The sequence below is a fragment of the Leucopleurus acutus genome, assembly GCF_964270905.1.
Source record: "Leucopleurus acutus genome assembly, chromosome: 17".
Taxonomy (NCBI): domain Eukaryota; kingdom Metazoa; phylum Chordata; class Mammalia; order Artiodactyla; family Delphinidae; genus Leucopleurus; species Leucopleurus acutus.
This window is the reverse complement of record NC_139159.1, coordinates 12,120,025-12,145,928: the sequence shown is the minus strand read 5'-3', so window position 1 is coordinate 12,145,928 and position 25,904 is coordinate 12,120,025. Positions and strand designations below refer to the sequence as shown.

General features: G+C 42.9%; 2 protein-coding genes and 1 long non-coding RNA gene across 7 annotated transcripts in view; 1 reads left to right on the top strand and 2 right to left on the bottom strand.

Moving 5' to 3' along the window:
- ADHFE1 (alcohol dehydrogenase iron containing 1) overlaps positions 1 to 10,253 on the bottom strand; it is a 33,339-nt gene extending 23,086 nt beyond the window's left edge. Inside the window, exons 1-5 of one of the 4 annotated variants that reach the window (XM_082858772.1) lie at positions 10,180 to 10,242; positions 3,795 to 3,832; positions 1,935 to 1,981; positions 589 to 642; positions 59 to 213 (exon numbers count right to left, since the gene is read on the bottom strand). In XM_082858772.1, coding sequence (XP_082714898.1) covers positions 59 to 213; positions 589 to 642; positions 1,935 to 1,981; positions 3,795 to 3,832; positions 10,180 to 10,235 — 350 coding nt within the window. In that variant the 5' untranslated portion in view covers positions 10,236 to 10,242. Of the gene's footprint in view, positions 1 to 58; positions 214 to 588; positions 643 to 1,934; positions 1,982 to 3,794; positions 3,833 to 4,467; positions 4,626 to 10,179 lie in introns of those variants that run through there. The other 3 variants (XM_082858771.1, XM_082858773.1, XM_082858770.1) reach the window with 3 other exon arrangements.
- On the bottom strand, positions 197 to 13,437 carry RRS1 (ribosome biogenesis regulator 1 homolog). Of its 2 annotated transcripts, XM_082858775.1 has the most exons (3): positions 12,384 to 13,437; positions 589 to 642; positions 197 to 213 (listed from the first exon to the last, which is right to left on the bottom strand). In XM_082858775.1, exons 1-2 carry the CDS (start codon positions 13,342 to 13,344, stop codon positions 623 to 625), a joined length of 981 nt encoding a protein of 326 aa, XP_082714901.1. In that variant the 5' UTR covers positions 13,345 to 13,437; the 3' UTR covers positions 197 to 213; positions 589 to 622. The 2 variants fall into 2 exon arrangements, with proteins under 2 accessions (XP_082714901.1, XP_082714900.1); XM_082858774.1 differs by lacking the exons at positions 197 to 213; positions 589 to 642 and having other exon boundaries at positions 11,225 to 13,437.
- Positions 13,438 to 13,611: 174 nt separating this feature from the next.
- The window catches only part of LOC309973900, a 76,037-nt gene continuing 63,744 nt past the window's right edge, over positions 13,612 to 25,904 (top strand). Inside the window, exons 1-2 of the long non-coding RNA XR_014326846.1 lie at positions 13,612 to 13,678; positions 19,113 to 19,165. This is a non-coding gene — a long non-coding RNA (uncharacterized lncRNA). The remainder of the gene's footprint in view (positions 13,679 to 19,112; positions 19,166 to 25,904) is intronic.

Genomic DNA, 25,904 nt, shown 5'->3' with positions numbered 1-25,904 from the left:
CAACATTGGTATGTGTTGACTTCTGCTTAAAGTAAATTTAAGGACAATCAAAGAATACCTTCTATCGGTTGGTTCCACCCTCACATTATCATAAACCTTAAAGTTTATGCCATTCTTCACGAAGGAATCCATCACTGTCTGTACAGGAGGGAGTTGGGAGAGGTTCTTGTCTGTCATCAAACAAACATTTTTAGCACCCATGTTTTGTAGGTCCTACAATAACAAAAATAATGTATAAGTTAGGTTTGATTACACTAGATACTTCTGGCAAACTTAACATTGAGTCCAAAACGAAAGACTCAACTGCTGTCAATTTGTACTTGTTTTAAAATATACAGGGACTTCCCTGGTGGTGCAGTGGATAAGGCTCCGCACTCCCAATGCAGGGGGCCTGGGTTTGATCCCTGGTCAGGGAACTAGATCCCACATGCATGCTGCAACTAAGAGTTTGCATGCCACAACTAAGGAGCCCCTATGCTGTAACCCGGCTCCACCAAATAAATAAATAAATGTTTTTAAAAAAGCCTAAATAAAATAAAATCAGTGTAACGTTTACAGTAGAAGACTGTAGAAATCTTAAATACTTGCCATGCCCACTTCCTTTGTAACTCCTGCTCCGTATCTAATGTTTGAAACAGCCATCTGGAAATAAAAAGAGATTTAGGTGATGGTGTTTAGAGAGTTGGTCATTTCACTTCTAAAACCCTGAAATGGTTCCCCATTGTCTAGAGAATAAAGTATATATTCCCCAGCATGGCATTCTAGGTCATCGCATCTGGCCTCACACTCATCGTACTTCTTTAAGCAAACGTTGGCTCCAGTCACACTGGAATTATGTATTTTTTCCCAAATATATCATAATCTCTCAATTGTTCCCTCAACTTGAAATGCTTGCCTCTTCTTGCCTCCACACTTAAATGAACAAATATCTTCTTATTTTCCAATGTAAATGTTGTTATCTTTGTGTATTTTTAGTGCCTTCATTCACTCCTCCAACCATTCATCTATCCAACCACCCTTGCATGCGTGTATCCATCCATCCATCCATCCTCCCATCCAACCAACACTACTGAGTGTCTGCTATATTCCAGGCATGTGCTAGGCTCTGGTAACACAACTACGAACAAGAGAAACATGGCCTCATAAAGTTTACAGCTGAGAGAAGAGCTTTTATACCAATGCATGATGGGTCGCTTTTGGCCTGAAGACATGTTTTGTTTGATCGATGTTATGTTTAAATTTCTTCTTCTCTTTTTTTTTCTTGGTTTCGATAATGACTCTTATTATCTAATTAAAAATAAAAAGCAATGTGACCATCTGGATTTCTATCTCTCTTGAATAATCGGGCAGCACCGGGCTGCATTCCAGTGTGGCTGCAATCACAGGGGGCTGAGGGCAGGCTGCACCCTTGAGATGGGCCTGTGCTCTCAGCAAACTCAGCACCATCCTCCCCAGCCTGCTCCTGGAATGACTAACTGTCAGGCCTCTGGTCACATGTTAATTTAGGACCCCTGAACTAGGAGGAGACAGGGATTTATACAAATAATTATGTAATTACAGTATGATAAAAATTCATCGGAATTAACTGTTCCGTTATTCTTGCTTCAACCGATTACTTGCGCCTCTTTTGGGGTTGTTATAATTACAAAACTAAAGAAGATTTATCATACAAGTTGGAGAGTTCGTAGAACTGGGAATTTGCTCTATTTTAATGGCTGTACAGAAAACAGTATTCTACACATTACTTGTGTTATCAGAAGATTTATATTCCATTATCCTGACAAAGTACTTTGCTAAATAGGTGCTGATAAAATAACGTTAGGGAACGTCTATTAATAACAGACTTCAAATGAGATAATAATGCATTAGCAAAATACTCTGATTGTATTTCTTTCAAGTCATTCATAAAAGAAAGAAAGAATGATCAAATCTACCTCGAAGGCATAATCTGTTGTTTTCCCAGAAGGTGAAAGTCCAGGAGCTAGAAATGTAAAAATTAGCATCAGAGTAGGCCTCAAAAACAGAGCAAAAATATTGTCATTTGATAGTGAATTGGATTTTCAGCCGTGAATATAAACATTTCCCTTGAAGCCTTACCTAAAATACATTTTTCAGGTTTCATTGTTGCCTATTAGATTAAAATTAAAACCTGCATTTTAAGAGAATGTAACGCTAGCTTGATGCAGAGTGTGTGAAAATAAAGTTACTTAAAATCTTTTCTCCGTTGAAATTAAAATATACTTTTGAAAACATAATGTGTAAAAATCCACTAGAAAAAAATCCTCTAGACTCTAGAGTTCAGTTATTATTAGGGAACAACTATTAGTAAATTCATTAATTGGAGTCCTGCTTACACTCCTTATAGCAACTGTGATAATTTATTTAAATTAAGATTTTTCTCTATGGGGGGTACTTATCACAGTGAGATATTTATATTTCTCAAGCTTATACATGTAAACTATTTAGTTTTCTTTGGGAAATTTAAAAATTTTTATAAACTGATATTTCTTTACAAAATATCAGGTTTCGTTATGGCAAAAATGATTTTCTGTTATATTGGAACAATAAGAGGCCTCTACTTAGTGGGTTTTATCTTTGTTTTCATCTACTTATTTTTATCAGTCTTGACCAGTCATAAGATTGAAAAAAGTCTACAGAACAATTTTTACTACCTTTTTTTTTTTTTTTTTACAAGACAGACCACAACGGGACAAAAATCTACCTTTGGCAAGGGTATCCTTAATCATAATCCAAATTTCTTTGATCTCAACAGGCTTTAAAGAAATAATCTGTTACTCCTGTTACTAAAATTTAGGAAAAGACATAAATTGGATCCTAGAAAACACTGAGATTATCTTTCTCTAAATTACTAATTTTATAGCCCCAAATAGGAAAATTACTGATTCTTTGTTGAAACCAATTAAGATTTGCAGAAAATCAGCTGAAGACAAAATTCTGCATGTGTCCATGAGGGCCTGGAAGGCATGCATGCTTCTGCTTAGTGGATGGCTGTTAATGACTTGCGGGGGGAGGTCCCTTGGCTGGTCCTGAAGGATGAGTCACTCTCTAGGCAGGAAAAAGCCCTCAGTTAGTTACTCTATCTGTTCTAATCCCAACAGGCTTCTTTGTGAGTTTCTGCTTAGGATCCTGTGTGGGCAGGCCCCTCCCTTCCATCCCTTACCACTGTTTAGATTTGACCTTTTCTCCTAAGAGGTGAAATCTGTTTTTGTGTCGGTATAATTCATGTGACATTCTGAGGACACGTTGAAGCTACAATGAGCTGCCCACTGCTCTGTGGACAATGGAGTTAGTAAGAATGAAGATGTTTGTAGGAACTGAAAACTTTTGTCATTTTTAATTATTAAGAAATAGAGTGTTATTTTAAAAATTGATCCAAGCAATTCTTTTCCTTCTGGGAACCACATTGTTCTTCAGACTCTTCTTTGGGGATGTATTAGAACCTTTCAGAGATTTCATCTTGATTAATTCTGTTTGATGAGCTCAGACAACCCTAAAATCCTACTTGTGTCACCACTTTTAGCTTTGGCAAGTAATTCTGTTTAAAATAGAAAGACATTGTAAATAGCATTAAATATATCTTTGAGCCAAAAACATAATCAGTAGCATACATTCAGCTGAGATAGTATAATTAGAACTTCATACTACCAATTTCAAGTGAAAATTTTCACCAATCTTCCTATCACATGCCTTGATTCTCTTACTTTACACTTTGCCCAAATGTATTGCCAACAGTGGAAACTGAAATTGTGGCTAAACACAAAATGTATTATTACCTTGGGAGTAAGTATGAGAATGACTTGGGCACTGGCATCTAGGGAAACGGAAAGAAAAAGTAGCGTGAAACCAGAAAACCAGAATATAAGAAGCCTTAAAGTAACACACATTGCATTCTGGTCTTAAGAGGCTATCAGAGTAGTAGCTACAGCAAACACCCCACGACAGAAAAAGCCAGAAATCACCATGGACAAAAAGTTGACTCGGAGTCTTTCCAGCATTGTAGGATCGTTCTTCCACTTATTTCTCAAGCTATAGTTAAATGCGGGGAGCTGGGATGAGCGCTCTGGGGCTACAGGAAGGTTTAAGGGAGGGTGCCCCGTCCCCGTCCCCACCGGCAGGCCAGGTGAGGCCCCGGGGCGGGCGCTGGACTCCCTCCGGCATCGCCCGAGGGCCTCTCCGGCCGGGCACCCGAGGCCTCGCTGTGCGCTCTCCCAAAAGACTTCTGTCCGCTTCCTGGCTTCATCGGGTTGATTCCCGGCGGCCACTGCCGCCTCGGGACCTACATGGACGCAGCAACTCGCAAACCCATTCTGGCGACTCCGGGGGACGTGAGGAACCGGCACGGAGAGCTATAGGACTGAGGCCTTGGCTCTTTGCTGGCTGTCCACTGGAGACTGCCCTTAGTTCCTAGACGGCACCTGGAATTCCTGGGCCAGCACGGCCACTTACTTCATCAGGTCAGCAAGGAGAGTCTCCAGAGCGAACCTGCTAGCAAGGTGGAATCTCATATAACGCGAGGCGTACACAGAGGAAGATCACGTGAAGGCACAGAGAGAAGACGGCCGTCTACAAGCCAAGGAGAGAGACCTCAGAAGAAACCAACCCCGCTGACACCTTGATCTCAGACTTCTAGCCTCCGGATTTGTGGAAAAATAAATTTCTATTGTTTAAGCCCCCCAAAAAAGATGGGGTCTCAGCTCTTCCTAGGTTAGGAGCTTTGGCCAAATTGACCCAGTGTTAACTACTCGCACCTCATCTCCCCATCCTTCTCCCCCGGAACTTTCCGTGTTATTTTCCCGTTGTCTTCAGGGTGTTTCGTCTTTCTTCCAGCAGGCTTTGGGCCGTTTCCTCCGGAAGCCCTCAGTGGGCCTGCAGGCCACCCTGGTCATCACCTCGCGCCTCCGTCCCTTCTCGGCTCCGCCTGCTCAGCCCCTCCCCGGCCCCACCCTCCGGGTCCGCATAAATTACTGTCACACCTACTGTCACATCTGTCACCTTCTCGCCGAATCCCTCACCCCGGCTCAGTTCTCAGTCCGCTCCTCTACGGATTTCCCACGCCCTCCTCTTTCGAGACTTTCCCTCCCTTGACCTCCGTATCCCTTCCTGTCCTGGTCGCCTCCGATTTCTTGGACGGTCTCTTCTCCGGCTTCTCTTCCTGCTGTTCGCCATCCGACTGAGCCTCGCAAAAGGGTTTATGTTTCTCTCTATTGCCCAGGGGACCCTGTCCCGGTGAGTCCAGTAGGTACGTGCGTGCATACCACCCCCCTGCCCCCGGCCTGCAAACTTAGAATGAACACATCTGAGAGGGGACAGGGGGAAGGAAGGAAAAGGGTTAAACTCACTGACGGTCAAGATCTCAAAAACTGAATTAAGTGAAAACGGGCGTGGGCGGGTGTGAGCGCCACCATGAGCCGAGGCTGCCATCTGGTGGGCACGGCTGAGAACGCCACGTGGAATTGTTTCCCAAGAGCATCCCGGCGGGTCTGAGCCATTTGCCGGCTCCCGCAGGAAAACCGGCATTAGGCAAGGCCCTGGCGTTGTCCTTCACAAGGCACTACTTTCGAGGTCTTTCCCTGCTTTACGCCCCTCCAGGACAAAAAAAGAGACTCAAAGGGAAGGAAAAATCCGAACTTGAAGCTATCCAACACGAAGGACTGTGGGAACACCCATCCCCTCTTCTCTTTTTATTATATATATTTCAAGTTTTCAGGCTACCTCACTCAATTCATCATTCCTACTCCTTAGTTGTGGTCTGAATCCCACCCCCTCTTGCTGTCTTGGGACCTCCATCTGTTCTGTATGTCCTAGCCTCTTCCCCCTTACTTGATCCTTGTCATCATATTTAAGAGTTTCATGCTTAAAACTCTCAACTTCTTAACCCCTCCGGCTTGCTTGCTCTCCTCTGGTTCTCTCCTCCTCGCCTACATCCACCGACTCCATTTCCTTTTCTCCCACGCATCCTTGGGCCCCTGAAATCTGCAGGGTTAGAGCGAGGCTCTTATCTACCCACCATCTGGCTCTGGCACCATTATTCTGGCTTCCCTCCTGGTATTATTAATAAACTGGCCACGCCCTTAGCAAAGGCCAACCTCTCCCCTGTGCACTAAACGTCAAGCATCACTACCAACAGTTCTTCCTTTCCTCTCCTGCGTCATCAAAATCTCCCTGCCCCCAAATCTGATCCATCAGTAGGAAAATGTTGACTTCCGCATATTATATCAACCATCATCCAACAACTTCCTCTTGTCCCCCTTCCCTTTCCCACTGTTGCCCCCGCCTCCCCCCTTCCCTTCAGCCAACTACACCTGCTCTCTCCAATTTCTCTTCTCCCATTCTCTCTGGAATATCTTCCAATGAGCCTTTGCCCCATGTCTCCACTGACAAACTTACCAGGTCGCTAAGGCCCTCCCCTCGGTGCTAATACACCACTCAGTTCTCAGTTCAGACCTGTCATTTGCATCCTCCCGTTCACTCCCTCCTCCCTGGAAATACTTCCTTCCCTTGGTTTCCAGGACACAATTTCCTGGTTTTCTTCTTACTGCACTGCCTGCTCCTGGCCTAGTTTCTTTTCATGCTCTTGACTCTAAATGCTGGAGGGTCCCAGCGTTCAGCCCGTAGATCCTTCTCTTTTCTTACCACACTCACTCACTCCCTGAGTGACCTCACCTGGTCTCATGGCCTTGATCACCTTCTATGTTGATGACTCCCACTTTACTCTTTCTGTTTAGACTTCTCTCCTGAACTCCAGAATCAACTTCCTACTCGACATCATCACTTGAATGCCTATTAGGCGTCTCACATTGTCCCTAAGACTCAGCTCCTGGTCTTCCCCTCAAAGCCTCTTCCTTATCCCAGCTTAATGACAACTTCAACTTTGGCTGTTTAGGCCAAAAACCTTAGGGTCATCCTTGGCCACCCCGACATGCCCACCGTGTCTCTGGCCTCATCTCCTTCTCGCTCAGTCTGATCCAGACACCTTGTTCTGAAACCATGCCAGGCATGCTCCACCTCCAGATACATCCCCAGAGAGCCACATGGTTTGCAACAGTTACTTCCCCGGTGAGTGTGCTGAGCTGAGCCCAAAAGCTGTTCCGGTCCTAATCCCTGGACCCTGTCAATATTACTTTGTGTGGCAAGAGGGACTCTGCAGATGTGTTAAGGATCTTGAGATGGAGAGATTATCCTGGATCATCTGAGTGGGCCCTAAAGGTAATCACAGTGTCCTTCTAAGAAGGAGGCAGAGGGAGATTTGACACAGAAGAAGGCAACGTGACCGCTGAAGCGAGATGCTACGTTGCTGGCTATGAAGATGGAGGAAGGGGCCACCAGCAAAGGAATGCAGGCGCTGTAGCTCTAGAAGTTGTTAAAAGCAAAGTAATGGACTCTGCCCTAGAGCCTCTGAAGGGAATGTGGCCCTGCCGACACCTTGATTTGGGCCCAGGAAAACTGATTTTGGACTTCTGAACTTCAGAACTGTAAGATAATAAATGTGTGTTGTTTTAAGCCACTAAGTTCATGGTAATTGGTTACAGCAGCCACAGGAAACTGTAAGTAGTTGAGGTTTTCTCTGTCTTTAAAATTGCATCCTCTCCTCCAACACCCCATCCCCCTTTGCTTTCTTTCTTTTTAGTACCTAGCTGCATCAAATATACTCTAAGTTTTACTTACTAGTTTATTGTTTATTATCTGCCCTGCCTGACCCCACCGACCCCCCCACACCACCACACACACACTTAAGTCCCATGGATGTTAGGCTGCTTGGTTCCCTGCGGTACCCTGGGGATGAGAGCACTGCAAACTGTCCTTCCCTCCTTCCCTTCCTTCCTCTCACCTCTTTGGTCACCCCTCCTATCCTTTAATGCTGGTTCCTTTTCCAGCAGTCAGAGTGCAAAGCACGTGCAAATCCAAGTGCCTAAGGAGGCCAGCAGGTAATGGAAATGAGGCCAGAGCAGCTGGCTGTCAGCACAGCTGCTGTGTGTGTGGACTGAGTGGTGGGCTGCCCTGGGGTGGAGGGACTTGTCTCTCAGGAAGCTGGAGTGCTGCCCTGTCCAAAGCAGGTGGGCACAGCTTCACCTCAGCTCTGGCAGACTTTCCCCCGGGCAAAACGTGGGCCCAATGATACCATTTCCCAATTTTCCAAGATTTTTACCTGCAATCTCTCACTTTCTACATGGGATTAAAAAAAAAAATGCAAAGAACAAAGCACCACACAGTGCTGCTCCGCAGGACTTCATCCTCAGCCCTTTTCTTCTAGGAATACAGTTTGTCAAGGCCTTTGCTTCTACATCCATGGTGTCAACTGCTCTCTCTATATGGGTGTGTTTCCAACTCGCTCCCGAGCTCCAGAACAATGTATTCAATTACCTGCTCGGGGTCTTCACCTGGATGTACGTGAGGCATGTCCAACTCAAAATGATTATCATCTTCCTCCTAAAGTTTACAGTCCCTACGTTGGTAAATGGCCCCACTGTTGACCGATGCCCCAGCCAGAAACCTCCACTTCTCCTGTCTCACTAATCAGACACAAAATCCTGCTGATTCTAACCAATTTTTCTTACATCTCCATATCTCTTACATCTACCCTCTTGTACCAACTGCCGCTCCTTGGTGCCTTTTAGCTGGAGCCTGACAATTACCTCCAGTCTTTCCTCTCCACTGCCGCCAGAAAGCTTCAGCTTAATTCTAATCATGCCACCCTCCTTTGCATGCAGCTATTCCAAAAACACGTTCTACGTGACACTGGTTCCAAGGGCTATGAATGGGGTTGCTTGATAAAGAGTTCTGTGATGACACAGGTTTAGAACAAAGAGTTTAAATACAGCTAAACTTTTTGTTTCTTTTCTTCCCTGCAGGAGCTCTCAGTGTCCTTCGTGTGCTGACGTATATCCTGACTCTCCACAGGGTGATGCAGCATTTGGTTAGTTTCGCAAACTTATCTGGCCATGGGATTCTTTTTTCATGGGGCATCTCAAAGAGTATGTTTCACAGTGAGGACTATTGCTTCAACAGCTTTCTGTTATCTACAGGACACAATTAAAATTCCTTAGCATAGGACTGAGAACAAGGATAGTGAAGCCAGAACACCTGGGTCCAGATTATGGGTGTGCCACTTGCTTAGTGTATGACACTGGGCAAATTATTTTTCTCCATGCCTTTATTTCTTTGTCTGTAATAGAAGGATAATAATACAGCTTGGCATAGCGTTGTTGTAAGGATTAGAGTTATTAGTAGTAGTACATGTAAAGTGTGTAGGACAGCGCCCTGTGCTTGGTAAGTGCCCAGTAAATTTGGCTATTTTCTAATTCATGGTCTTTCGCCATCTGTTTTTTCTTTCCTCACGTCCTCCTATCATGGTAGGTCCAGTCTTTAGCTACTTTTAGATCCTGGAACTACGGCTTTTGTCTCTGGTGTTGCTCTTCCCTTTGCCTGAAATTCCTCTCTAGTCCCCTCCTTTCCCCCTATTTATCTCCACCTGTTAGCTCATTTTTCCCCCCTGTGTTCCCAGGCGGACTTGTGCACCTGCACATTCAACAAGTATTTATCAGGCAGCTACTATGTACCCGGCATTTCTGGAGGGCGAGTCAGACGTGTCATAACGTTTAATACCCTGACTGCCCTGTACATGCCAGGGAGTCAAGCTCCTGGTGATTTCTCTCATCCCTCTCTTCTACACCCTCTGTCCGCTGCATTCTGCAGCGGCCCGTTTCACTCCTGTCCGCTCATGCAATTCCCTGCTAGACTTTGCTGCAGAGTCTTTCGTCTTTGTATCCCCGGCACCTAGAATGGTTTTGGGCACATTACATACACCCGATACATATGTGTTGATTGGATACATGCATTTCTCTGGGTCACTGTTCCAAGCTCTCCGCTGCCTGCGTAGATCTGGGACCAGGCGCTCTCCTCGCTGGGCCTTACTTTCCTAAACCGCAGATCAGGCAGAGGAAAAGCAGCCTATCGCGCCGCGCTTGGCCGTCTGGCTGCTTAGCTGCTTGGCAGACAGCGCCGTCCAGGCCGCCGCGCACTGCGGTACCCGGTCCCCAAATTCTCGAAAGTGACACGAGGAAGAACGTGCCGGCCCGGGCGAGTTGCTCCCCGGGGGCTGCGTGGGGTCGGCCGCACCCTCCGATCCCCTGCCCGCCAGCCCGCGCCGCCCGCACTCACGCTGCGCGTTGCAGTTGCCTCAGCAAGTGCGCTACCCTGTCGCGAGGAGCGGCCATGGCTGTGCGGAGTGCTTCTCTCCGCGGCCCCGCCCCCTCCTCCGCTGGCCAATCCCGGCCGCCGCCTCTCCTCCGCCGGCCAATCCCGGCCGCCGCCTCTCCTCCGCCCACCCGCGCCGCGGTCTCTGGCCCAAGCGACAGCCCTTGGCAGAGGACCATTTTCCCACCAGTCGGAAACTACGACTGCCCCAGCTGCAAAGTCTCACCATCCACCTTTGAAATTGCCACACAGGTAACTGCTCCGTAGGGATTTGGGGTGCTTTCCTATGTCTCTATATAAACTATGTCACAAGTTGGGGACGAGGGGAAAGGGAGAAACAAGGGCATTCTTTTTCCGCTCTGACTGCTGTTTTGCCTTCTCAGAGTATTTTCAGAATAAATTAAGACACTGCATTTAAATTTGTTTTAACGGTAAACAAGAACTTTGCAAAAAGCCCTAGGGTCTTTTTTTTTTTTAAAAGGCCAGTATTGTGTCCAACTGCTAGATCAAGTCACAAAACAAAAGCCAGAAAAATTCCCAAACAAAACAGTAACAAAAACAAAAAATCCCGGACAGTTGAGAAGAATTTAAAAGGTGTTAAATGGTCTATGAATGGTTTGGCTTTTGATGAAGTTGTTCAGGATACCATTAAATGGTTTTATCAGTAGTTAAGTTTCCACGGTTATGTGGGAAGGGAGGGCCAGGGTTTAGCAGCTCCAAGTTTCCAGGTCCCAGTGGAAACAATGATCAATGATGGCAGAGTTAACTTTATCACAAAGTATTTTAAGACAGTAACAACTGAACATCTGTGTTTTAGTAACCTATTATGAAATCTGAATTAATCTTTTCTTTCATAGCAATTTCTAAAAGTAACAAAGATGAGACAACAGTGAAAAAATGAGACAAACGATCTCAATTTTAATTTCCTATCAATTGTCAGACCAAAAAGCAAGAGTCGAGTGGCTCCTCAGACCTATAACAGCAGCAAAAAAGCACTACCCCCCCCCCCATTCTAGATGTACTATGAATCCTTTTCAGGAGATATGTATTTTTACGAAGATGAGTTACTGATATCAATTAGGGAAAGAGACCCAGAATAGCTGTAAACATTTCACCTCCTAATCAAACCAGCTCAGGTAAATTTGACAAATGAATCAAAAGATAATGTTCCAAGTAAGGACTTTGTGAGTTTCTTTCTCTCTTCCCCAAACAGACCTACCTGAAGCTTTAAAAAAAACTGGGGACATAAATGTTGATAAAGATTTAAGTATAAAATTAGGATTAATGAGGATTATTACTATTATTTAGTGAAGCCCCAATTTATCATTTACAGCAAATTAATGTTTTCAGTGTTGAAAAAGGCACCAGTTGTACTACACTTTCAATATTATATCTGATACCAAAAGAAGTATGAGCTTTTCTAATAAAAGTGGTCTCACTGAAATCATAATTTAGCTGCTATGTTTTCTAGAAAGTAAATGAAAGTAATCTGTGCCAGGTATCCAGGTCACAAGCTTTACTTAAGATTTGTACCAGTAGCCAAAAAGTTAAAAGCAACATTACGTAAGACACTTTTATTAAATAACCTTTACAACCGTTCTGAAAATGTAACCTTTCTGTCCCTCTCCTTTGATAAATACACAAGCTTGTTATCAAAATAATGCAGATACCAATCTATTAAAAGTCTCTGAAATATGACCAGCTCTCTCCCTTACACCCCATCCAAAGTTTAAAGAGAGAGAGAGAAAAAATGGCTGTTTAAAAACAGAACTCACTCCTAGTTTCCACAAATTATTTCCAATTCGTATGTCCTTAAATACATCCTTTAATCTCCAGCAAAAGTTTTGGTTGTGGGAAATGCATTAATTTGTCGAATCAAACATTTACAACCATCTTCAGAGGAGGGCAAGCCTAGCCCTCTAACCTGAAGCTCGATGCAGGCAGCGGCCCCATCTTCTGTATCCCCCTACTGTACCTAGAACTTAACATTAAGTACAGTTCTTGGTTTACAAGCAGGTCCGAGGGTGAAATTTACTTCCTCCTCTTTCCTCCTTGGTGTTGCCCTCCTTTTCTCTTGCCACTCAAGCCAGGCCGCCCGGAATTCATCTTGCCTCCCAAGCCCCCTTTCCTCTTCCCTCCTTGGCTGGGCGGGCCCCCTTTCCTCTTACCCCCGGGACCCTGTCGGCCCCCCTTTCTCTTGCCCTTCTGACTCATTTTCCTCCTCTTAGCCGCCTCTTCCTGGTCCTCCTCCCTCATCTGCTTATTGGTGGCCCTCGTAACGTCCAACTGAGGCTTCTTGCTGTTCATTATTCGTAGCATCTCCAACTGGCTGTTTTTCTCGGCTGCAAAGTCCCCGAAAAGAGGCTGAAACTTCCTCTTCTTTCCAGAGCCCCGGGGCGCCTTCTCCTTGGGCAGGCGCTCCTGGAAGCGCCCCACAGAGGCGGTGGAGACCCTGGCCACCTGCACGGCGCGGCCAAGCTCCTCCTTACTCTGGTGTCCGGTAGGGTGCATGCCGGCCGCGCTAGGCAGCCGCAACTTGTGCGCGCGGGCCAGGTTACGCAGCCGGTTCAGCTCGTTCTTGGCCACCCGTTCCTTCTTAGCCTGAATCCGCTTGGCGAACTGGTCCTCCATGGGGTCGGCATTCCCGGGCACCTCGATCAACCATTCCTTGGTGTCGTCGCGGGCCCGCTGGTAGCCCCAGCGGCGGCGCCACTGGCCGCTCCCCTCGTCCCACACCAGATTGGTCTTCTTCTTGGGACGGATGCCCTTGAGGCGCGCAAACTGCTGCCAGCGTGTAAGCGGCCGCGGCCGGGGCACAGGCTTCTCGCGCGGCAGACGAGTGGTGGGCTCCGGCAGCCGCGCCACCAGCGCCTCCTCCACACGATCGGTGGGCAGCTGCCACAGCTGGTTGATGAGCAGCTGCGTGTTGTCCCGCGCCAGGGCCCGCAGCTCGGCCTCCTGCGTGGGTCCCGCGTGCCGCAGCCCGGTCGGAGGGTTCCGGTCCAAGGCCAGCAGGTTACCCAGGTCGAACTCCAGCTCCAGTTCCTTGTGCACCGTGATGCGCTGCAGCTTCTCTGCCTCGTCCCGCTCCGCCTTTGCCAGCAGCGCCTCCACGCTCTGACCCTCCATGGCTCCGGCTCGGCTCCCTCTCGCTGGGAGACAGTTACAATCACTTCTCTGCCAGCTAGGTTCAAGCCCCGGCGCTACTACCACGTGCGGTCGCCCAGACGCTCGTCCCGGAAGAGAAAACTCCGCTTCCGGGACACCCGGAAGGGACTCACAATGCCGGCGACCCAAGGGAAGGCCGGCAGAGGGCGGTGTTGGAGAGCAAATGGGATTAGAGGCGGCCCTTGGGCTCGAGACCGGATGTAGGCGGAGTAGGCGCGCGGAGCCCAGCCTGCGGTGCATGTTTTGGGGGCCGCAGATTAAGTGGGTCCCGGAGCAACTGTGTTACAGTTTAAGTGTAAGTCAGTTCTCAAGATGTTTAGCCAATCAGCTCTTCTTAGGACCTGACAAATTATTTTTCTCCAGAGCCCTGACTTGTTCATGGGGGTCCGGGTTGTGGGCCGAGAAAGACACTTCCCACAGATGTACGTAAAGCTACGTGTAGACGAGGGCTTGGTTTGTTTTGGGAGTGAGCGGACCTGGCAGTTAGACCGCCCTGAGTGGGTGAGCTGATATCTGGTCCCCGGAACCCTGGGCCGCATCCTCTGCTGGCTTGTGGCAAAAGAGCGCCGGGCTCTGCCGCGAGACTGCCTGGATTCCGACCTTGACTGCACTAGTGTTTGACCTTAAGCTGTTTAACTTCTTTGGGCCTATTTTAAAACCTGTACGATGGGGTTACTAATAGTACCTGCCTCTTACGGCTGGCATGAAGATAAATGAGTTAATATGCTCCCAAGGGAGCTTACACAGAGGTCTGGAGCCTATGAGTGCTCAGTAAATGTGAGCTAAGTACCAATTATTATTTAATCTTCATAATGGCTCTGGGAGCTGTGCTGAAAAGGCAGTCTTACACAGTGATTAAGCACCAGGTTCTTGAATCAAACTCCTAGAATAAGATCTGGGTTTATTGTATCCACATTGGACAGGTTGTTTAACTTAAGTCCTATTCATAAGTTGATAAATTTGAAGCCTTAGTTCCTGGTACCTAGTAAGCACCATATTCCAAAGGCAGGCTCAGTAAAATGACTTGTCTAAGATTTTACAACTAGGAAGTGTGGGAGCAGGAGTTATCTTAACTGTGATTTTAAGACTACGTACATATTATCTGCAATGTCTTCTAGGCTCTTCATGCTGGAAAAGTGTGGTCTGTCGACCAGCAGTATAGCATCACCTGGGAACTCGTTAGAGATGCAGAATCTCTGGCCTCGTTAGAGATGCAGAATCTCTGGCCTCATTACATCTGGCCTCAGATGTAATGATTCAAAACCTTCATTTTAACAAAATATCGAGGTGATGAATATGTACAGTCCAGTGTAGGAGGCACTGATGATTGTGTGGTTTATAGGATTTGTTTTACCTTTAATGGGAAGTTGGGATTAGTGAAGAAGGGGTTAGCTGGAGAATTAATCCATAGAAATGGACATAATAGCCGTTAGTTAGGAAATAGATTCAGTTGAGTGTCAGCTAGAGAGGGCTTTAGATACAGCCCCACCTATCACACCTGCCCCCCTGAGTTTGGTCTCTTCTTGAGCTCATTGGCTTTCCTCAGCTCTCCTTTGTTCATTCACTCATCAAACATTTAGTGAGCACATTTTATGCCTCAGGAATTGGGCTCTAATATTCTTTCTTCCTCTTTTCTAAAAGCATTTTAAGATTTGCTGGGGTTTTTCTGAGCCTTTGCCTTAATGCTCAACACCAAGTTTTTAATACCATGGGGCCAAGGCCAGGTCAAAGGTCATGTTAGGTAACTTCCTTGACCCTTAAAGCATTTGGGATTTGCCATAGGAGAGTGTTAAGGACACTGATATGGCTGTTCTGGGCTTGGCTGAGCTTCTGATCCATTCATTCATTTAACAAACATTTGAATGACTACCGTGTTTGAGACACTAGATACAAAGATTAACGAGACCTTATGGAACAGTGGGGAAGAAAGAAAGGTTAAGAGAAATTTACAATATGGCATGGTTGGGCCTTAAATAGGAAGTACAGCTGTGTAGAATTCAGCTCCTTTGTCAATCTTCTGAGTTAGGGAAAAGAAAGAGCAGATGTCGATGGGCGTTGAATGGTATTCTCACTGGATGAAATGCTATTTGGTTCAAATCATATAGGTCAGCTCTTAACCGAACTTTAATTGTTTTATGCTCAAGTGTTTCTTTATAATCCAAGTCGATTTTAATTTCCTTGATGACCAGAGACTGATTTTTACTTCCACTTTGCTGAGTATAGTGCTGGATACATAATAGGTATTCAGTACATGATTGCTTGAAAGAATAAGCCTAATTTCTAAATTAAAAAGGGATTAATGTTGGCTGTTAGATTCAAGGTGAGCAAAACTAGTAAGACCAGGATTGGGGCTTTAAAAAATACCTTACTGAGGCAGATAGGTATGTGGTAGTCTCCAGCTTGCATTTGTATCATCTTTATGCTGGGCAAGATTGTGCAGTGTTAAGAAAAAGAGAGCTTACCAGGGATGTGCAGATATATGTGAATATACTATAACAGTACGGCAAAGGGTTGTAAATATTGTCGTTTCCTTTTGTTGGTTTTTCCCTTTGTCTTTCTTCCTTTGTCCCATATTGCAGATAGATCCCCAGTTTGGTCATCAGACCCCACTTCTTTTCTCTTTATACCTGCTCTCTATGCCATTTCATCCACTCTCATTGTGTCAGCTGCCACTTCTGTGCAGATGATTCTTAGAGGTACCTCTTTCTCCCTTTCCTTTTCAGAGCACTGGACTCAAATCTCCAACCACCTGCTGGGCTCTTCTACCATACTCTAAACTCAATGTGTCTAAGACTACATAACACATCATCTTCCTGAAAATTTGCTTCTTCCATCATCCATCCACCTTTTTTCCCCTCCAACAAATGTTTATAGACGGTTTTTCATGGCCAAGGCACTGTGCTGGGCGTTGGGAATACAACGGTTCTCAGTTGATGTAATCATCCATTCTAGTCTAGCAAGGCTTGAACCTATGATGTCATCCTTGGCTTTTCTCTTCCCATCTCTAAATTCAGTTGGTCTAAAAGTCCTATTAAATTTGTCTCTGTATTGTTCCTTTCTCATTCCCACTACTGTGACCTCACCCCTAGACTGGGACTCTTCTGTCTACTTCTCCCGGTACTCTCTCTACTCTGCTCCTGCCCCTGGCTTCCAGCCTCGTGCAGCCAGAGGAGGCAGTGACAGAAGATCAGAGGATGTGAAGAGGGAGAGGTGAGGGCATGTTTGTCCCTAGCCCTCTGTGGTTATTACTGTGGGTTGGCTGGTTCCTCTGAAAGGCCATAGCTCCAATCAGGCAGCTCTCTCCATGCAGCCACCCTCTCCCAGCTACTCTAATTATTCCCCTGGTTCTTGCAGGCCTCGGAGTGGTTATGGCTTTTGCCATGGTAGTCCTATCCTTTGTGAATTTCCTTAAGCCATGTCTACATCCTTGTAGTATTGCCTTTGTTGATCTTAAATTACCCAGCCTGACTGCTACCTGTTTTCTGCCAGGACCTTGACTGATACCTGGGGACCTATCCCTGGAGCATCCTAAGAGTTTCCTTACTTCGTTCTCTCTTTGAGCTAGTCTAGAGGATTTATCTTCCACAGATCTGGCCAAATCACTCTTCTCCTCAAGAACTCCCTTCTCTACCTTGTTCTTGGGCTTGGACATTTGCGATCTGGCCCCAAACTACTCACGTGGGATGACACTTCTCCTTATGCTTCTTTTCCAGATATTTCTTACCCACTCCTATTTTCCATCTTAGCTATTTTCTAGAGCCTTAGGAACTTTTCTCAAGAAAGGTAAAAATGAGGGACAGGACAGAAGAAGCAACAATTATGTTTTTGTAGCAATGTAACCTATAGGGAGATTCCCCTCCCCCCAACTGTGGGCAAGAAGGTTAAACATGTGAAAGTACTACCTTTCAGGTTCCCTCAAAACACAACTAGTTTGGTCAGTTAAACATTTTTGTAAGCACTTTCTTTCTTCATTCTTTTGATTAACTTAGATTTACTTTCTAAACATTTCTCAGTTGCCCCTTTTTGGTAAAGGAAATCATTAGGGTTGATTCGACCATTCTTTAATCCTGCTGTGAATATAGTTAGAGTATTTTTGTCTAGGAAATCCAATGTTCCAGTAATTTGGTAAAATAATAGAAAAGGACCCTTAAAACACTTACATTATTTCCACATGGTTCATTTTTAACTGATTTATAATTTAACTTGGAAATACTTGAAGTGAAAATTTAATTTTGAAAATTTCTTAATCATAGATAAAAATCTGTGTATTCATGTGCTTCAGTTTCAGTCAGAAACCCATACACAAAATCTATTATTTCGTTTTAAAAAGGAAAAAAATGCAGCGCTAAGGTTTTGTGCGGTTAGTGGAGAAGCAGATTGAACATTGTACATTTGCCTAGAAGGAACTTTGGATTTGAGGGCAAAAAAAATGATGGTAGCATTTTAGAACTGACGTAAGTTGTTTTGTTCTCTGTAAAACACACAATGGTTGCACTTCAGAAAACGGCGTTTGCCAAAATCTTTTTTTTTTTTTTTTTTTTTTTTTGCGGTACACGGGCCTCTCCCTGCTGTGGCCTCTCCCGTTGCGGAGCACTCCGCTCTGCAGCATGTGAGATCTTCCCGGACCAGGGCACGAACCCGTGTCCCCTGCATTGGCAGGCAGACTCTCAACCATTGTGCCACCAGGGAAGCCCTTGCCAAAATCTTAATCACCTGTGAGTTGAGCAAGCGGCACTGGCTGATGGTTTTCATTCCTGAGACTTCATCACCAAATCCCAAGGGAATGAAATTGGCTTTAGATTTAGAGTTCAATATAAAAATGAAAGAGTGATATACAAAGGAGAGCCGAAGGTCCAGAATTTTACGGATATTTGTACTTAGAGTCCAATAACAGAAAAATTTAGATCCATTTATTAAATGATCATTTTCTATTCTGTTTTAACTTACAAAAGTAAAATTGCAATGAGTAAGAAATCTTTTTTTGTGTTTTTCTTAAGTCGATAAAATCTGAACAGTTTTTGTAAATGGCTTGAAAGTAGATTTACTCCCAATTAGGCAACCGAGTCCTGAATGCCTTTCCCCTAAAGAAAGCAACTGCATCACCACACGGCCTTCAATTTGTCTTCGCAGTTATAGACCATGTGTGAACATATACTGATCTGCCAATCAAAATGTTCTTCTAAAAAAAAAAAAAATGTTCTTCTAAATTTCCCACATGAGCAATATCAGGAATGAGCAGGGGGCTCTCCTGGTGGCTCAGTGGTTGAGAATCTGCCTGCCAAGGCAGGGGACACAGGTTCGAGCCCTGGTCCGGGAAGATCTTACATGCCACAGAGCAGCTAAGCCTGTGCGCCACAACTACTGAGCCTGCGCGCTACTGAAGCCCGCATGCCTAGAGCCCATGCTCTGTAACAAGAGAAGCCACGGCAATGAGAAGCCGGCGCACCGCAATGTAGGGTAGCCCCCGCTCTCTGCAACTAGAGAAAGCCGCGAAGACCCAACGCAGCCATAAATAAATAAATTTATTTTTAAGAAAAGAATGTGCAGGGAAGTTACCCCTATGCCAAATAAACATTAATTCTTGGCCCTCTTAACCAAAAATTGTTTCTAAACATTAACCCATTCTTTTTTAGAACATGTCTGTGAAAAATGAAAACAACAGGTGGAAAACCTAAAAAGCATGACCCTATATATGGCAAATTCTGTAGCGTACACTTTTCTTTTTCTAGGTCTTTTTACTTGCCAAAGGAAGAGAGCAAAGGAAACGATCTCTGAGTGGCAGGTAGGTGTGTGACTGCATCCTTGTCAGCATCCCAAGAGTGCACTGCCGTCTAAGCCAGCTCCCTGGGCATTTGGTAATCCAGAAGATCCAGTTGCTTGTGGTGTGTGTACTCTCCCCTAAGGCCTAAGTAGGAGTTATTATTTAGAATGTATAAATAATGTTCCTGGCATTTTCCAGTATTTATTTCAATTGCCTCATTATACAAGATAGTGTGAATTTCAGCTGGGGAGGAAGCTTTCTTCTTATGGTGGTTCCTAGATTCCCTTCTCTGGAAGGCCTGTGGATTTCGAAGGAATCCATGGTTCAGGTCTCAGGCTTCAGTTTTTTCATCTGGAAAATGAAGGATTTTGACTAGGTGGCCTTTACGATTCATCTGTATGATCCTTTTCTTTTGTTAAAAAGTTATGCTCTTCAGATACTCCAATATTACTTTCTTATAAAGTGATTTCTCTCCTGGTTTTTGATTAAAGCTTTTGACTGATGTATCCATGTACAGACCTCCCCCTCTTCCTGAGTCATTTATCTCATTTCCTAGGCTGGTTGTATGACTCCACATAGTGAAACAGCTTCCTGTGTGCACAAGGAGACTGTGACTACAGATGTGCTAATCAGTTTTTAATAACGTGGAGGTTGATTATTGTGTTTTGTAGGTTATTCATGATGCTTTTCCTTTTTCTTTTTTTCTTGCTTACCGTTAAACTTCTTTGAGAATTGGAAGAAAGGGTAGAGAATGAGCAGAGTATAGATTATTTTACTATTTGTTAGTTGTTCTGGAAAAATTCTTGTAGGTAAGAAGATAGAAGCTTTTTTTTTTTTTTTTTGCGGTACGCGGGCCTCTCACTGTTGTGGCCTCTCCCGTTGCGGAGCACAGGCTCCAGACGCGTAGGCTCAGCGACCATGGCTCACGGGCCTAGCCGCTCCGCGGCATGTGGGATCCTCCCGGACCGGGGCACGAACCCGTGTCCCCTGCATCATCAGGCAGACTCTCAACCACTGTGCCACCAGGGAAGCCCCAATAGAAGCTATATTTTAAAATATTTATGAAGTCATGTCTGGGAATGAAAGATTATGGTGGATTGGCTTTATTTGTATCTTTTCTGGCCTGAGACCTAGAACTAATGATGTTCTTTGTTTATTATAATTACAGAAAAGTTTTAAAGAAAGCTTCAAAGTTAACTCCCTCAAATAATAAAATTGGGGCAATTTTGTGTTTCATAGTTTGGTGTTGCTTCAGAGAAAACTAGTCAGAAAATTTCAATACAAGGAAGGTAAAGTACAGGCATACCTCGGAGAGACTGCAGGTTTGGTTCTAGACCACTGCAATAAAGTGAATACTGCAATAAATCAAGTCACATGAATTTTTTTGGCTTCCCAATGCATATAAAAGTTATGTTTAGATAATACTTTAGTCTATTAAATGTGCAATAGCATTATGTCTAAAAAAACAGTGTGCATACCTTAATTAAAAACACTTTCTTGCTAAAAAATGCTAGCCATCATCTGATAACTCAGGTTTGCTGCAAACCTTTCAATTGGTGAAAAACAGAATCTGCAAAGCACGATAGAGCAAAACACAATAAAACAAGGTATTCCTATAGAATAAAATATAATAACATTGCTGGCATGTTTAGTAATTATCATTCTGAGAATGAGTCTTGGTGATTTCTGGCCTGATTACCTGGGGACAGATTCCCCAAGGGATCATCATCTCATCTGAAAAATGGGCTAACATTATTTCTCAGTTTTAGAGTTCTATGAGTGGGAGATAAGTTATTCAAACACGCGTTTGTGAAGAACTCTTAAGAAGATCTTCTTTTTTCACGATTAGATTCTCTAAGACCTCTGTGACTCTCTACCCCTCCCCTACAAGGTTGAGAACTAGTGTACTGTAGAAGAGGGAGATAATGAAGGGAGTAACTGGTGGAGATTTTATGGAAGAATAACTTGGCCTTTGAGCCTGCATAGAATTTGAATAGATGGGAGGAGGAAGAGGGTCATTCCAGTAGATGGTAGCGATATGAATAAAGACATGTAGCCAGTATTTATGGAGCAAGTACAATGTATCAGGCAGTGCTTATTTTTATAAATCTTCACAGTGGGCCTAGGAGGTAGATATTACCAGTATCCTCATTTTATAGATGAGAAGACTGAAGATCATAAGGGTTAAGTAAATTGCCCAAAGTCATGCAGTTAGTAAATGGTAGAACCAGGATCTGCATCTTTGCAGTGTAATTCCAGCCCAGCTACGTAAGCACCACCCCATAGAGCTTCCTCTCTCTGGTCCATTAGCAGTTTGCTTGTCTAGAATAGATGATTTGTGTTGTAAGAAATAAGCCAGGTAAGAAGTAAGCTAATAAGCTTGGGTAGATAAGTAGAGCAGTACCAAATGTGGAGCACTTTTAGGATCAAGAGGAAGAATTTGGATTTTTTTTTCAGTTTTTTAAAAATTGAGATATAGTTAATGTACAATATTATATAAGTTACAAGTATACAGCACATGATTCACAGTTTGTAAAGGTTATACTCCAGTTATGGTTATTCTAAAATATTGGCCATCTTCCCTGTGTTGTACCATATATCCTTGTAGCTTATTTATTTTATACATAATAGTTTGCACCTCTAAATTCCATACCCCTATCTTGTCCCTCCCCTGGTCCCTCTCCCTACTGGTAACCACTAGTTTGTTCTCTATGTGTGTGAGTCTGTTTCCTTTTTGTTATATCACTAGTTTGTTTTCTTTTTTAGATTCCACATGTGAGTGATATCACACATTATTTGTCTTTGTCTGACTTATTTCACTAAGCATAATACCCTCCAAGTCTATCCATGTTGTTGCAGATAGCAACATTTCATTCTTTTTATGGCTAAGTAATATTCCATTGTGTGTGTGTGTGTGTGTGTGTGTGTGTGTATTACATCTTCTTTATACATTCATCTGTTGATGGACACTTAGCTTGCTTCCATATCTTGACAATTGTAAATATTGCTGCTCTGAACATTGGGGTGCATATATATTTTCAAATTAGTGTTTTCATTTTTTTTGGAGATATTATCAGGAGTGCAATTGCTGGGTCATATGGTAGTTGTATTTTACTTTTTTGAGAAACCTCCATACTGTTTTCCACAGTGACTGCACCAATTTACATTCCCACGAACAGTGCACAAGAGTTCCCTTTTCTCCACATCCTCTCCAACATTGTTATTTGTGGTCTTTTTGATGATGGCCATTCTGACAGGTGTGAGGTGATATCTCACTGAGGTTTTAATTTGCATTTCTTTGATGATTAACAGTGTTGAGTATCTTTTCATGTGCCTGTTGGCCATCTGTATGTCTTCTTTGGAAAAATGTCTATTCAGGTCTTCTGCCCATTTTTTAATTGGACTGAGTTTTTTTTTCTTTTCTTTGATGTTGAGTTGTATGTGTTGTTTATATATATATATAATTTTTTTAACATCTTTATTGGAGTATAATTGCTTTACAATGCTTAGTTTCTGATTTATAACAAAGTGAATCAGCTGTACGTATACATATATCCCCATATCTCCTCCCTCTTGCATCTCCCTCTCACCCTCCCTATCCCACCCCTCTAGGTGGTCACAAAGCACCAAGCTGATCTCCCTGTGCTATGCAGCTGCTTCCCACTAGCTATCTATTTTACATTTGGTAGTGTATATATGTCCATGCCACTCTCTCACTTCGTCCCAGCTTACCCTTCCCCCTCCTCGTGTCCTCAAGTCCATTCTTTACATCAGTGTCTTTATTCCTGTCCTGCCCCTAGGTTCTTCAGAACCATTTTCTTTTTTTTCTTTTTTTTTTAGATTCCATTTATTTATGTTAGCATATGGTATTTGTTTTTCTCTTTCTGACTTACTTTACTCTGTATGACAGACTCTGGGTCTATCCACCTCACTAAAAATAACTCAATTTCGTTTCTTTTTAAGGCTGAGTAATATTCCATTGTATGTATGTGCCACATCTTCTTTATCCATTCATCTGTCGATGGACATTTAGGTTGCTTCCATATCCTGGCTATTGAAAATAGAGCTGCAATGAACACTGTGGTACATGACTCTTTTTGAATTATGGTTTTCTCAGGGTATATGCCCAATAGTGGGATTGCTGGGTCGTATGGTAGTTCTATTTTTAGTTTTTTAAGGAACCTCCATACTGTTCTCCATAGTGGCTGTATCAATTTACATTCCAACAAACAGTGCAAAAGAGTTCCCTTTTCTCTACACCCTCTCCAGCATTTATTATTTGTAGATTTTTTGATGATGGCCATTCTGACAGGTGTGAGGTGATACCTCATTGTAGTTTTGATTTGCATTTCTCTAACGATTAGTGATGTTGAGCATCCTTTCATGTGTTTGTTGGCAATCTGTATATCTTCTTTGGAGAAATGTCCATTTAGGTATTCTGCCCATTTTTGGATTGGACTGTTTGTTTTTTTTAATATTGAGCTGCGTGAGCTGCTTGTAAAGTTTGGAGATTAATCCTTTGTCAGTTGCTTCGTTTGCAAATATTTTCTACCATGTTTATATATTTTGGATATTAATCCCTTATCAGACATATCATTAGCAAATATTTTCTCCCATTCAGTGGGTTGTCTTTTTGTTTTGTCAATGATTTCCTTTGCAGTGCAAAAGCTTTTAAGTCTAATTAGGTCCCATTTGTTTATTTTTCCTTTTATTTCCTTTGCTTTAGGAGACAGATCCAAAAAAATATTGCTACAATTTATTTCAAAGAGTGTTCTGCCTATGTTTTCTTCTGTGAGTTTCATGGTTTCCAGTCTTACATTTAGGTCTTTAATCCATTTTGAGTTTAATTTTGTATATGGTATAAGAAACTGTTCTAATTTCATTCTTTTGCATGTAACTGTCCAGTTTTCCCTGCACCGCTTATTGAAGAGACTGTCTTTTCTGCATTGTATATTCTTGCCTCCTTTGTCGTAGATTAATTGACCATAGTGTGTGGATTTATTTTGGGACTCTCTCTTCTGTTCCATTGATCTTTATGTCTGTTTTTGTGCCAGTACCATACTGTTTTGATTACAGGAAGAATTTGGATATGATCCCAGAGGTAATACGGAGCCATGGAAGATTTTAGACCAGTGAAGACATAACCAAAATAGAATTTCTTAATTATATTTTTAAATCTTCCATGTTCTTACTGATATTCTATCTTATTGACCTATCAGTTAGTGAGATGTGTGTTGAAATCTTCTATCTTGATTATAGATTTATCAATGTGTAATTCTACCAAATTTCCATTCTGTATTTTGATGTTATGTTATTAAAGGGCATGGACATTTAGAATTACTAAATTCTCCTGATGATTTTTTTTATCCTTTTATCACAACATAGTGACCATCTTTATCCTGAATAATGCTTTCAACAGTACTATAGCTCTGTTACCACTTTTGGTTAGTATTTGTCTGATTTATTTTTTTCCATTTTTTATTTCCAAACTCCATATGTCCTTTTGCCTTAGATATGTTTCTTGTAAACAGTATATAGCTGGATTTTGTTGGTGGTTTGTTTTTTTAAATCAAATCTGACAGTCTGTGACTTTTCATCAATATATTTAGACTAATTAATATATTGTGAGTACTGCTATATTGTATTTATTATCTTATTTTATGCTTTCTATTTACATGGTATTTTCTATACCTATTTTTCTCTGCTCTTGTATTGATTGATTAGCTTGATTTAGTTTTCTTTCCTTTTTTAAAAAATTGAGACATAGTTAACATGTTGTATTAGGTTTAGGTGTATAACATAATGATCCAGTAGTTGTATATATCATGAAATGATCACCACAATAAATCTAGTTAACATTTGTCACCACACATAGTTACAGTTTTTTTCCTTCTGATAAGAACTTTCAAGATACCCTCTTAGCAAGATTTCAAATATACAATACAGTATTAACTATAGTCACCATGCTGTACATTACACCTGTTGGACTTATTTATTTTATAACTGGAAGTTTATACTTTTCACCACCCTCTCCTATTTTACCCACCCTCCCCACTCCTCACCTCTGGCAGCTACCAGTCTGTTCTCTATGTCTGTGAGTTTTGGGGTTTTTTGTTAATTTTTTTTTGTTTTTAAGATTCCACATATAAGTGAGCTCGTATGGTATTTGTCTTCCTATGTCTGACTTATTTTACTTAGCAATGCCCTCAAGCTCCATCTATGTTTTTCCATATGGCAAAATTTCATTCTTTTTGTGGCTGAATAATATTCCATTGTGTATGTGTATATATATATATATATATATATATATATATATATATATATATATATATATACACACCACATTTTAAAAATCCATTTATCCATTGATGGACACTAAGTTGTTTTCTTATCGTGGCTAATGTAAATAATGCTGCAGTGAATGAGGGTACAAATAATCTTTTCAAGTTAGGGTTCCGTTTCCTTTGGATAAATACCCAGAAGTGGAATTGCTGGGTCATACGGTAGTTCTATTTTTAGTTTTTTGAGGAAACTTCATACTGTCTTCCATAGTGGCCGTGACAATTTACATTCCCACAAATAGTGCACACGTTCTCACTGACACTTGTTATTTTTTGTCTTTTTGATAATAGATATTCTAACAGGTGTGAAGTGATATCTCATTGTGCTTGTGATCTGCATTTCCCTGAGAATTGTAGATATCCTTAACTTATTCCTAGTTTTCAGAGGAATCCTTCTATAATGTTTTATAAAAATGATG